General features: G+C 41.8%; 1 protein-coding gene across 1 annotated transcript in view; it reads left to right on the forward strand.

The window, feature by feature from the left end:
- Positions 1 to 14,104, forward strand: part of Ern1 (endoplasmic reticulum to nucleus signaling 1) — a 93,099-nt gene that overhangs the window by 40,746 nt on the left and 38,249 nt on the right. Inside the window, exons 3-4 of the mRNA XM_021175571.3 lie at positions 10,461 to 10,494; positions 12,441 to 12,513. Of these exons, the coding sequence (XP_021031230.1) occupies positions 10,461 to 10,494; positions 12,441 to 12,513 (107 nt within the window). The remainder of the gene's footprint in view (positions 1 to 10,460; positions 10,495 to 12,440; positions 12,514 to 14,104) is intronic.

Here is a 14,104-nt window from a genome sequence, read left to right on the forward strand (position 1 = left end):
CCAGTGCCCAGCTGCAGTGATGGCCCGTCAACACATGACAGTCTGCCCCTCTCCTCCTTTTATTTTAAACCAAATGCCACATCATCTTATCCATAAATTTAAGTAAGTAAAAAAAAAGATTTATTTATTTTATTTATATGAGCACACTGTAGCTCATATAAATAAACACACACCAGAAGAGGGCACTGGATCCCATTACAGATGGTTGTGAGCCACCATGTGGTTGCTGGGAATTGAAGTCAGGACCTCTGGAAGAGCAGACAGTGCTCTTAACCGCTGAAACATCTCTCCAGCCCAATTTAAGTAATGTTTTAAAACATGGATGAATAATCAGCACTGTGCCTAGGCAGCTACTTTTAACTTGTATTCCCTAGGTGTTCACATGGGCTTATCCTTTTCGTTAGGAAAGTTTGGCTGCATTCTACCTGCAGTATTCTAAATACCTGATTACCTTTCATTCTGCTGACTACATTGTTCCCCGTGTGTCTTAGTCAGGGTTTCTATTTCTGGACAAAACATCATGACCAAGAAACAAGTTGGGGAGGAAAGGGTTTATTCAGCTTACACTTCCATACTGCTGTCCATCACCAAGGAAGTCAGGACTGGAACTCAAGCAGGGCAGGAAGCAGAAGCTGATGCAGAGGCCATGGAAGGATGTTCCTTACTGGCTTGCTCAGCTTGCTTTCTTATAGAACCCAAGACTACCAGCCCAGAGATGGTCCCACCCACAAGGGGCCCTTCCCCCTTGATCACTAATTGAGAAAATGCCCCACAGCTGGATCTCATGGAGGCACTTCCCCAACTGAAGCTCCTTTCTCTGTGATAACTCCAGCCTGTTTCACTAAATATATGTGAGCTTTCTCTATTTGCTTTATGTATTTCCCAGCAAACAAAATAGGTAGACCCTGGGCCACAGTATTTGAAATTCAGTACAATCCTTAAGTAGCTGATACCAAGGAAGCTACATGAAACAGAGTACTTACTCCTTGAGAAACATAGTAGGTCCATGATGCAATTGACCAAGTACACACAGTAGGTAGTGGGTTTCTTATTTCCTTGAGAACGGGCTATTTGAATGGAGACTGAGGAGAGCTGACTTAGATGGAGGTGAGCGCAGGAGCAACATCAAGGCCAAGAGGAGTTTATGGAAGAGTGACTCACACAAGAAGGCACAGAGAAGTGGGCCTGCAATTGACAGATGTCAAACATCATGCTTGAAGGACATGATAGGTTTTAATCTCAGGTAAGGCTACATTCATTTCGATGGTATTGTATCTTTGTGAAAGCGGAGTTTTTGACAGTTGCTTATGACAAAATTCAAGTACCATGTGAACATCTATGTTAAATGGTAATGAGGGTGGCCACAACCAGTTTATTCTAAGGTTTGAAAATTGTATAGTACTTGACAGGTACATACATTCTGTAGTTAGTAATTATGATTAAGAATGAAAAAATTTCACTTATGTGTATCTTTTTGCCCCATGACTTCTCAGTTATTGTATCCTAAATACTAAGTTTCTCAAACCTATCTAATCAAGAAATGGGACTGTTTGAAATTCCTTTGGGGAAATTGCTGAGACATGAAGGTACTGTGACCATCAAGGATGGGGAAGCCACAGTAGAAGGCATTCAATACTGGAGAGGAGACATTGGAGGAGTTTGGGCAAGAGGAGATATGTGCATTACTTTTGTTAAGCCCAGCCCTCTTAGATAGCAGTGAATGTGGGTCTGAGAACCAGAGAGACTCTGAGATGGGGAGCTGGAGTGTAGTCCAGTGAGAGATGATGCCTGTCTGTCTGTTGTCGTTCCCCCCAACCCCCTCCCCCTTAATTTTTTTTTTTTTTTTTTTTTTTTGAGACAGGGTTTCTCCATGTAGCCCTGATTGTCCTGGAACTCACTGTATGGACCTGGCTGTCCTCAAATTCAGAGACCAGCCTGCTTCTGTTTCCTGAGTGCTAGGATTAAATGTGTGCACCACCACTGCCTGGCAGCTTTCTCATTTTTAAAGTGATAAGATGAAAAGGAAGAGGTACATTCAAAAAAATTTAGTAAATCAAAATTTATAAAACATGGGATCTAATTGAATGGAACTAGTAAGAGAAAGTAATATTGAGGACAGGAATGTTTCAGGTTATGTGACTGGGTAGTACTGAGACAGCAGTCCCTGTGCCTGGGTAGTACTGAGACAGCAGTCCCTGTGCCTGGGTAGTACTGAGACAGCAGTCCCTGTGCCTGGGTAGTACTGAGACAGCAGTCCCTGTGCCTGGGTAGTACTGAGACGGCAGTCCCTGTGGGTTAGAGTGAGGAGCAGGTGTGAGGGCCTGAGCAGCTGCAAATGGAAACATTGTCTGTGCGCGGTGGAGACCTGGCGGAAGGATTTCAGAGTATCTCTGAGGCTTGCTCAGGAAAGATTACTGTGGCAGTGTGATTCTGACAGGGGAGAAAGGTCGGAGAAAGCATAGGTGAGAAGGCAGACAGGGAACTTGGAACAGTTCTTTTCGGTAGGGCCAGCACATTGCATATGTAGCTAGAGAATTGATACCTCCCAAGACAGTAATTTTTTAGGGGATGAGCCTAGAAATCAGCATTTCAAAAACCTTAGGGGTTACTGTTGGATGCTATAGGTAGCTGGGCAATACTTTGGAGAGCCGTTTTGGCAATTTTTTGTCAAATGTAGATAGTACGATCAGCCAATCCACTCTTAAGTTGTTTCCCAGGGGAAAGAAAAAATAGTTCAAAAGAGACCCATACTCAAATGTTAGTAGTTTGTTTTTGTTTTGTTTTGTTTTTTTCCAGACAGGGTTTCTCTGTGTAGTTCCCGCTGTTATGGAACTCACTCTGTAGACCAGGCTGGCCTTGAACTCAGAAATCCGCCTGCCTCTGTCTCCCAATTGCTGGAATTAAAGGCGTGCGCCACCACTGCCCGGCTAGTAGTTTTATTTTACAATAATCCAATGTCCCTCAACAAATTAACAGGTAAGCAAATAGTGACTTAAGGCAGAATGCTACTCTTTAATCTTAGTAATACCACAGCTTTGGATTTCAAAGACAGTGTACAGTGAAAAAGAATCTCCACACAAACAAAGGAATCAGTGGTTGTTGGGGGTGGGGGAGATTTGGGAATATTGATTCCCGAGGGGTAAAAGAGTGTTTGGGGTAGCGGAGATGCTCGATGACTGTGAAGGTAGTGACGTGAGCTATACATCTTTCCAAGATAACTTAAACTATATACTTTAATGCATTTAAGAAAGAAAGGAGATCATATGCAGAATATATGTGGTAATATATGTACATAATATTGCCCCAAATGATTATAGTGTTTTCTTTTTGGGTTTTTGAGACAGGGTTTCTCTGTGTAGCCCTGGCTGTTTTAGAACTCACGCTGTAGACCAGGCTGGCCTCAAACTCACAGAGAACTGCTTACTTCTGCCCATGAATGCTGGGTGCACCACAACTGCCCAGCTGATTGCAGTGTTTTCAACAGTGTTCAGAGGCCTGCTTTGAGGAAGGGGGATCACTGTATAGATTTGGGGTTCACAGTTGGAGCAGATATGTTGAGTAATTAGAATTGATCATTGATATGTGGGCTGAATAGGAAGTAGGAAGTAAATTAATGCCTTTTAATTACTTCAACAAATGCACTGAACATCTGTTATGTGTCAGATTATTTTAGGTAGAGACAATGTGGCAGACAACAGAAGATAGTATCTAGAATCAGACATAAACAAACCAATAACAAAATACCCAGAATTTAAGATGAGACAAGTGCCACAGGGAAGATTTCAGCAGAGGATATAGGGACTCCTGAGGGATAGAGCTAGTCATGGAAGACCTTTGAGGTATGACATCTGGTCAAGACCTAGGCAGAGGGAAGAGAAATGCATGGGCTCTGGGGCAGAGGTAGGCCTGGCAGGATGGGGAGGAGTACTGAGAAGCAGCATGCAGGACTAGAGAAGAGGAGGAGCTAGTGGGCAGGGACAGGGAGGGCGTGTGTGTGAACAGTGGCCAGAGTGAGCTGGGGAACCACCAGATGGTCTCAAGTCCTAGACCTGTGATCTGAGTATGTCTTTTTGAGGATCATTCTTCTCTGTTTGACAGCAGTGAAGTAAAGTCTTGCAGTGGGCACTCAGGAAGCAGAGGGAGCTAGGCAGATCTCTGAGTCCAAGGTTAGCCTAGTCTATAGAGGGAGTTCCAGGACAGCCAGACAGTTTCTACACAGAGAAACCCTCTCTTCAGAAAACAAAAACAAAGTCTTATAATTATTGAATCTGTATTTAATCCATATAAATATGCTCTGTGAGGGGCTAGAGAGATGGCTTAGTGGTTAAGAGCACTGGTTAAGAGTTCTTCTAGAGGATCCTGGTTCAATACCCAGCACCCACCTGGCAGGCATAGCATGGCATGACATGGAACTCCAGTTCCAGAGCTTCTGACACCCTCACACATATATACATATAGGCAAAATACTAATGAACATAAATAAAAATAAAATTTAAAAAGATGCTCCATGAAATTGATGTACATTGATAAATAAATAGTAATGAAATTTATTTTAAGTCAATTATTTGAGATATATATATATATATATATATATATATATATATATAATTTTTCCATTTGTTTAAAGCATAAGCAAATTTGCATACCAATGAGAGGGCAAAGGTTTTTTTTTTTTTTTTTTTTACATAAAAGAATTAAGTCCTGTATGTGTATGAGTGTGGTATATGTTGATGTGTATGTATGTGTACATACTGTACATACACATGAAAATACAAAAAAGTGAAAAGTAAAGATATCTTTCTAGAGAAGGAGAAAAGTCTTGGCTGAACACTTGACACTGTAGGACATGGGGCATCTTCAACAGTTTTCAGTTGATCACTATTTTGATTTTTTAACTGTCATTGTCGAGAACCCACTTCATACAAATCTGTAGTACAGAATGACAGAAGTATATTTAGTGTCATTTCAGAAATAGTTAGAAATCTCCTAATTACAGGGCAAAGTTAAATTAATGATTTCTTTTTTATGAATGTAATGTCAATGACTCAAACATCAGTTCTTAATATTTGTTTATTTACTTTGAGATAAGTTCCCACTTTGAGCCATGGCTAACCTGTAACTTGCTATGTAGACATTGTTGTCCTCAAACTCAAGGGATTCATGCCTGTCTCTGTTGCCTGAGTTCTGGGGTTAAGGCGTGGACCACCAAACCTGACTCAAACATCAATTTTTAAGTCAAACAATAATTTGATACAATCTAAAGGTAATAGTGTTTTGATACATTCTCAGTGTGTAAAGAAATTAGGAAAATATTAATGGCTTTTGTTTCTGTAATTAAATTATGTAATCTGTAATTAAAGCATATTTCTTTTGTTACTGGTAGTGGGTTTTGTTGTTGTTAATTTGTTTGATATACTCTCAACCCAGGCTACCTTAAAATTTACTTCTGTGCAACTGGGGATGACCTTTAAACTTCTGATTTCTCCACTGATTTCTCCACCTCCCAAATTTGGGTATTGTAGGTGTGCTCTACCATAATTGACTTGAAACCATTGTTTTTCTATGAGAGTAGAAAACTTTTACAGGCTCTGATTGGAGCTGCAGTGTTTCAGGAAGTACTAACTGATGCTGTGTGGCATGATGGCATTCAAGGTGCAAAGTATATGTGTACATTCAGGACCTGGCTGCAGTGAGGTTGTGTAGTATAGTGTGGGTGAGGGCTGCCAAGGACACCTTGGTGTCCAGAAACTTTCACTGCTGTCAAATTCTTCCTGATCCTCACATTCAATTACGCAACCCCCTGTGGGTTTAAGAATTTGGGCTTTGTTAATAATGCAGCGTACTCAATCCTGGCATTGGAGATGTCATTTGTGTGTCTGTCTCTCAGTGTGTATTTGCTTCTTGGGCTTTGTTTGTTTGTTTGCTTGCTTTGTTCTATTCTGTTTGTTTTTCCTTCCTACCTACCTCTCTTTCTTTCCTGCTGTCTTTTACATTCCTACCACAGTTTCCCCTTCCCCCTCTCCTCCCAGTCCCCACCTTCTCCCAACATTTACTCCTCCTTGTTTTCTCTTCAGGAAAGGGCAGGTCTCCCATGGCACATCAAGTTGTAATAAGGCGAGGCACCTCTTCTCCTATTAAGGCTAGGCAACCTAGTAGGAGGAAAGGATCTCCAAAGTGAGCCACAGAGTCACAGACAACCCCTGCTCCCACTGTTCAAAGCCCCTCAAGAAGACCAAGCTATACAACTGTAACATATGTGCAGAGGTCCTAGGTCAGTCCCTGTGAGCTCCTATGAGCACAGCTTAGTTGATTCTGTGGGGTTTCTTGTGGTCTTTACCCATCTGGTTCCTATAATACTTCCTCCCCAATTTGTTTTCTAAAAAGGGGGTTGAGGATGGAGTTGATGGGTGGGAAAGTGGGGAGGATCTGGGAGGAGAAAACCATGATAGAATATATTATATAAGCCAGGCATGGTGGCGCACGCCTTTGATCCCAGCACTCAGGAGGCAGAGGCAGGCGGATTTCTGCTGTTCGAGGCCAGCCTGGTCTACAAAGTGAGTTCCGGGGCTATACAGAGAAACCCTGTCTTTAAAAAAAAGGGGGGTGGGGTGGGGCTGGAGAGATGGCTCAGCGGTTAAGAGCACTGACTGCTCTTCCAGGGGTCCTGAGTTCAATTCCCAGCAACCACATGATGGCTCACAACCATCTGTAATGGAATCTATGCCCTCTTCTGGTGTGTCTAAAGAGAGCAATAGTGTACTCATCATATACATAAAATAAATAAATAAATCTTAAAAAAAGAATATATTATATGAAAAAACCTATTTTCAAAATAAACAAAAAACAAATATAGTGTACTCAAGAAGCCAGTCTCGGGTGAAAGATGGAGGGAATAATTTGTAGGGTGGAGGCTGAGGTGCTGGTAGCACCTAGTACAAATGTCCAGTTGATTCTGAGAAAATAGTTCCAAGTAGGGACCCAGGCCGCTCCCCATCTTGTAATTAGGGCTGGTTATAGATGCCCCTCCAGATGGAGAGAGACAGTACTCTGTCTGTTGGAGATGGGGACATTTTTACACTTCTGCCCTGATGAGCTTAGACGAGACAGTATGGGCATCTGCTTTCCCAGTTCTGCCTCTGGTTAACCAGGACGAGTAGATTAGCACAGTATGGTAGCAGTGCCACCTGCCCTGGCCCCGGATGGAGTTTGATCCTTCCAGGGCAGCAGTGAGCAGGTTGGTTTCTTCCCAGGGTAACCTTGGGAGAGACCCAGCATTGTTTTCAGTGCTATTTTCCCAGAGTGTTACCTCATCTTTTCCTTGAGTTATACCCACTTAACCCTCCTTTTTAAAAAAAGTATTATTATTATTTCTGTAAGTAAAACAGCTCATGAGGTTGGTATTTACCCTTCCTTACCTGGCCTGTTTTGCTGGTCTATTTGCTTACAGCCCTGTAGTTGCCCAGGGTTTCTTTTCACCAGCTGACACTTGTAAGCAAGTATCTTGCCTGATGTATAGTTCTCATTAGTAAATCAAAAACCACTTTCCCTGTTGATCTTACATCACATCACGGTTTCAAGTCATGTTTATTTTTGTTTTGGTTGAGGGTCACAAAAATGTTAATCTTTAACCTTTATTAATGTAGAAAATTCCAAGCATATATACAAAAAATAGTGGAAAGACTGTGTGTCCCTGATTCTGTTTCTAACAAGTTACCAGTACTCTGCCACTTTGTGCTAATCTGCCCCATACACAACTCTTTTCTGTATTATTTTCGAGCAAATCTTGGATTCTCCTTGCACCAGACAAGGTCTCACTAGCCCAGGCTGGCCTTGAACTTTGAAATCTCCTGCCTTATGCTTCCAAGTGCTAGAATTACATGCATATATTACTATGCCTGGCTATCAAATTGTTCTTTAAGAAGAAAAGTATCTGTAGAACAGGACGTTGTTACCCCTCAGAAGCTGAGTAGCGTATTGCTTGCTTCTGTCAGAGGTGTCTTAATAAATGAGTTTTTAATCTGGTCTAAACCTTAGCAGAAGTGTGTCCAGGTACCCTGTTATACTGCGTATATAGCAAGTGTAAAGGAAGCCACATGACCACACCTCTAAAGTTTATCTTTTCCTTAGAAAGCAAGAACATCCCTTTATCACTGATGTTGTTGGCAGAGGGAACCTTCTGCTTTCCACTGATATTCTGTATCTTATGCTGCAGGCCTCAAAAAAAAATAAAAAATAAAAAATAAATCAAAGAGCCAGTAGATAAGCCATAAAAAGCTAGGAAAATCTGCCTCTGAAGTCCATGAGACTGAGCAGACATTGTACAGCAAAGATCAGATTATGAGTAGGAACTCAAACACTTTACCATCCATGTCTTATTTTTATAATTGCTAGGCTTTAGCAGTACCTCTGCCCTCTGTTTTACCTGTGGCAAAGATGGCTTGTTACAGTGTTGTGCTTTCTTTGGAGTCTGACATTCTTGCTTTTGCTGGCTTGTGTGGCTTGCCTGGCTTTGAGGCTGAGTTGGAGATGCTGGGCCCTAATTGCACCTTGCCTGCTTTATTTCAGTTGAGTGAGTGTCATATGCCTTTATTTCCTGTCTCTTGCATCAGTCTGTTTATGAAAGTGTACTGAGAGGTGATTAATGGGAAAGATAAACATGTGCTTACTGACTGAAAGTTCACCCTGTTTCCTGAGAGTCCTTTGGTTTAGTGAATTTGTTTGCTACCTGCACAGCACATCTGGTGTGTGTCTCTGTTGTAAGCACAGCCAGTATATGATAAGGCTTGAAAGACTACTTCACAGGAGAGTCTCAAGTGACAAGAAGATCAGACAGCAGTCTGTCACCATGAGCCTCCTGAGTCTAGAACTCTGCATACAAAATCTTGTTAAAACGTTTTTCTCTCTTCTGTTCTGGGATGCACGGTTGGGTTTTAGCTGTGGGCATTTGTTGGCAGTGCTGCCTCACTATGCAGTCTCTTCCCTGAGGTCTTCAGATGTGGCAGCCTGCTCCTGCTACTAAGGTCCTATCTCCACACTGTCCATCCCAGCCAATCAGCAGCCAGGTCTTCGGCTATGCCCAGGAGAGGAATTTGGCCAGAGTTTACTATTGTAAACATGGAATTACTGCTGTAAACAGAGAAGGAAAAACTCCATTTCTTTCTAATTGAAAAAGTAAAATCCAATCTTGTAGAAAGAGTGAAATTTGGTCATACTTTAAAAAAGATCATTAGACTTTTGATCTTTCCATCTAGTGTTTTTCTGTTGTGCTGAAGGTTTTTTTGTATTGTTACATTATAACCTATGTAAATGTGCCTTTTACCTGACTACATGACTGCAGAAGCAGAAAAACTTGAATATGCTTAAAACTTAGGCTTATTAGCACTGGGCCTGGTGGTGTAGAACTTGAATCCCAGCACTCAGGAGGTAGAGGCAGCCATTTCGGTAAGTTCAAGGCCAGCCAGAGCTAGTCAGACCCTGTCTCAAAACAAAATCAAAAACAAAAAGAAACATTTTATTAGACTTCTTAAGAGGCCTTAATTTTCTACCAAACAGATAATTTAATCATATCAAAGAATTTATAATGCTATTGTGAACATCTTTGTGCAAATAGCTTTTCTTGAATTTTATACTATTTTAAGCTAGATTTTATAGAAATACAATTGGTGGATCAAAGAAAATCAATACTTGAAGCTAGTAGGATTGCCATAAGCTCCACAAGAGCATTTGTTATCCAGTTAGCATCAGTCACGAAGTGTGGCGTTTCCTAATGCGAAGGGATCCCAACAAAAAACTGATGAGTCAGCATTTAGAAATTCCTGTGGTGGGGACTGGAGAGATGGCTCCAGATGGGTTAAGAACACTAGCTGCTCTTGTAGAGGACCTGGCTTTAATACCCAACATGCAACCATCTGTAACTCCACTGCCAGGCTTCCAATGCCCTCTTCTGGCCTCTGCAGACACTTTTTATATGCATGGCACAGAGACATACATGTGGGCAAAACATTCATGTATAAAATAAAAGTAAATATTTAAAAATTTTTATTAGATTTATTTTGTGCATGAATGTTTTACGTGTGTGTGTGTACACACACCATGTATGCTTGGTGCCCTCAGAAGTTAGAAGAGGGCATCAGTTCACCTTGAATTGGAATTATAGTTGGCTGTGAAGTGCCATGTGGGTTCTGGGAATCTAACCCGGGTCCTCTGCAGTAGCAACAAATGCTTAGAACCACCCAACCATCTCTCCGGCCCACTATGTACCTCAGACTGTACTGTGTGCACTTAGTAAGAATTGTAAGCACGTACCTTTGTGCCTCTGTGTTTCCTGAAGTGTCCTCACATGACTTATGCAGTGCAGGTCAGCTTTAGTTGTTGGTACATCTTGTAAGTTGGTCCTGGAAAACCTCCAGGGCCTGACATTTGCGAGCCCTTCTGATGATGCTTCTTGTTCTTTTGCACAGATCCAGTCCTGCAGGTCCCGACACACGTGGAAGAGTAAGTTTCCCTTTCTCCTGAGTATCTCCTCCTGACTTACATCTTATTTAGTTGCTGGGTAAAAATATATGCACAAGTTTAAACTGTAACAAGAATTTTTGACACATAAAATTTTTCCATGTAGTATGATAGAAGCCTCTGTTCCTTGGTAAGGAAGAGGACAGTCGTATTAAAAAGGTTTGATTGAGAGCCTTTTAATCCCAGCACTCTGAATTTGAGGCCAGTCTGGCCTACATAGTGAGCTCCAGGATAGCCAGGGCTTTATAGTGAGACCTTGTCTCAAGAAAAACAAAAAAACAAAACAACAAGAAGTCCCATTTCAATCAAACCTTTTTGGGGGTGGGGGGTGGGGTGGGGGGGTGGGGGTGGGGTCGAGACAGGGTTTCTCTGTCCTGGAGCTCACTTTGTAGACCAGGCTGGCCTCAAACTCAGAAATCCGCCTGCCTCTGCCTCCCGAGTGCTGGGATTAAAGGCCTGCGCCACCACGCCCAGCTCCCGGTTCTCTTTTTAAAACTTATTTATGTATTCATTTTTTAAAATTTATTTATTTATTTGTTTGTTTGCTTGCTTGTTTTATGTGTATGGTTGTTTTGCCTTGGTGCATATTTATGTCTCACATGTGCTACTTGGTGCCTATGGAGGCCAGAGAAGGCATCAGATCTCCTGGGATTGGAGTTAACAGACAGTTGTGAGTCAACCATGTGGGTTCTGGGAATCGGATATGGATCTTCTAGAAGAGTAGACAGCACCTAACTTCCGAACCCATCTCTCCATCCCCTGGATCTCTTTGTTCACTGTCTCACATCACAGAGAGGAAAGGTGAAGGTAACCTGTTCTTAGGGTGTATGCATATTCAAGGGAGTATTGTTACCTGTCAGAGCCTGAAATGATGGAACAACCCAAGTTGAGAAGAGATTAGAAAAAGGATTCCTCATTGGCACTAATTAGAGTTCCATCTTTAGCACCAGGCACATGATCAACCTCTCATTTTCTTGTGAGAGCTACAGACAGAGACCTTGATCGTATCCCTAACATGTTCTCTGATGTCAGGCTTCAGAGTCTGTTTTTATTGCTGTCACTTAAGAAATAAATTTTTGGGGGCTGGCGAGATAACTCAGTGGTTAAGAGTGCCGGCTGCTCTTCCGAAGGTTCCGAGTTCAAATCCCAGCAACCACATGGTGGCTCACAACCATCCGTAACAAAATCTGATGGCTCTCTTCTGGAGTGTCTGAAGACAGCTACAGTGTACTTACATATAATAAATAAATAAATCTTTAAAAAAAAGAAAGAAATGTTTGAAAATGACAAGTAGATACTGGCAACACTAATTAGACTCAGTAGATTGTTTTTTAAAAATTAAAAAGAGGGGAGCTGAGATAGCTCAGCAGCTAAGAGCACTTACTACTTGCTCCTGCAGAGGACTTGGATTCAGCATGCGCCTCTGTATCCCCAGTCCCTGGAGATCCTGCAGCCATAAGTAGGGTGCATATACATCGCAGGAGAGGTGTAGGAGTAGTTGGAAGGGGTGTGGCAAGTGGATATGATCAAAACATATGTACATTTATGAAATTCTCTAAGAATAAATAAAACTTTGGATTTGGTCTGAGATGCATGCTCCTGTTGCTGTAAAATATTATCAATGTCTAGGCACAGTGGACATAGAAGTTGAAAATAGATTTGCTAAGCCCTTTTCATTTTCGTCATCATTCACAGTAAATGACTTTTCTTTCTCAGGTTATTTTTCTCTGTTTAAGTAGACTATGTACCTCAATGAGGTATTTTATTTTTATGTGGCTGACATGAAAAAAGCAGTTGGTAATGTTAGCTTCCACACATTCACTCATTCACCCCCCATGCCATGGCTCTGCATGATTTTGATCATTTTGGTCTTTTGTTCTGTGTTCTGGGCTATAGTTTATCATTGACATTTTAAATTTAATTTCTAGGCCTGCTTTCCTCCCAGATCCCAATGATGGCAGTCTGTACACACTTGGAGGCAAGAACAACGAAGGCCTGACGGTGAGAATATTTAGCTTCTTGGTATACTCTGAGGTTCTTAACCAGGTCCTTACCTGCTTCTCTATGTGAGACCCTAGGAGCCTCACAAAAACTGCAGGCATTCTGATTCAGATAAACTTCTTAGCATCACTGCCTTTTTAGAGCTTCCTAAATTAGTTTTTTTTTTTTTTAAATTGTGTGTGTGTGTGTAGTATATGTTTGCATATTCATGTTTGTGAATGCATGTATGTATGTCACAGTGCACATATAGAGTCAGAAGACAGCCATAGGTGTTAGTTCTTGTCTTCTACCTTAGTTGAGACAGGCAGTTGCTGTTTTTCCAGTCTGTATGGCAGGATAGCTGATCACAGACTTGCAGTGATTCTCCTCCCTCTGCCTCCTGTCTCTCTGCGGGACTGTTGGGATTATAGACACTCAGCTGTGTCTGGCATTAGGTGCACTATGGTTGTTTGAACTCAGGGCCTCATGCTGAGGAGCCATCTCTCCAGCCCCTTGTCTAGCCCTAGTTCAGAATCCCAGACCCATACCAGCAGATGCTGCTGTCCCAGACAATTCCCTGGCAGTACAGAGGGATCACCACGGTGACATGCTTACTCTAACTAGAGACCTTCAACTTGAGAGCAAGAAGTATAGTCTGAAATGCTGTTTACTGGGTTAACTGTTTACTGACACTGTTAAAGACACTTCCTGCTAATCCAAGTTGGATCCCCAGGACCCACGTGGCAGGAGAGAACCGACTCCTCTGAGTTGTTCTCTGGCCTCCACATGTGTGCTGTGGCATGCATTCAGTCCCCTTCACAACACACACAATGAATAAATGTCATCAAAAAGCTTAAAAAATAATGTCTCCACCCCTCTCATATCAGAGAAATGTGCTTCTTTTTTAGCGAAAGCATGTGACAGTCTAGACTTGGGATTCTAGGCCAGTAATTGTCGATTTTTGCTACACATTATAACAACCTGAGGTATGCTAAAAACAAACAAACAAAAATTACCAAGCCTCTCAGGCTCAAGAGATGTCTCAGAGCACTGCTTGCTCTTACTCTTTCAGGGGACCTACATTCAATTCCCAGCACCAAAACAGCAGCTCAACCATTTGTAACTCCAGTTCCAGGGCATCTAATACTACCTTCTGCTTACCCCAGACTCTGCATGCATGTGATATGCAAACATAATTTGGCAAATATTTGTACATATAAAAATAATAAAATATTTTTTAAAAAGTTTTAAAAGACATGTTGAACCTAGCCAGATTTGGTGGTATATGTCTTTAATACCAGCACGTAGGAGGCAAAGGCAGATCTCTGTGGGTTTGAGGCTAGCCAGGTCTACCTGGAAAGTTCCAGGTCAGCTCAGACTACATAGTAAGACTAGAGCTATAGAGTGAAACCCTGTCCATACCTACAACAAGACAACTGAACCTAGGTCTCAGCCCCACTGTTGATCTAAGTTATCAGCTTCTTTCTTTTAAGTTCTCCAGAAAAGAAAAATTTTAAATTAACCCACATAGATGGCCAACTGACTTGTGACAAAGATGACACAGTTTGGCAGGGGGTACCTTTGTAATAAATAGTGTACATCTTGGAATGGG

This window comes from Mus caroli, unplaced genomic scaffold (genome assembly GCF_978045245.1).
Source record: "Mus caroli unplaced genomic scaffold, Mus_caroli_1 scaffold_13, whole genome shotgun sequence".
In the NCBI taxonomy this organism is placed as follows: domain Eukaryota; kingdom Metazoa; phylum Chordata; class Mammalia; order Rodentia; family Muridae; genus Mus; species Mus caroli.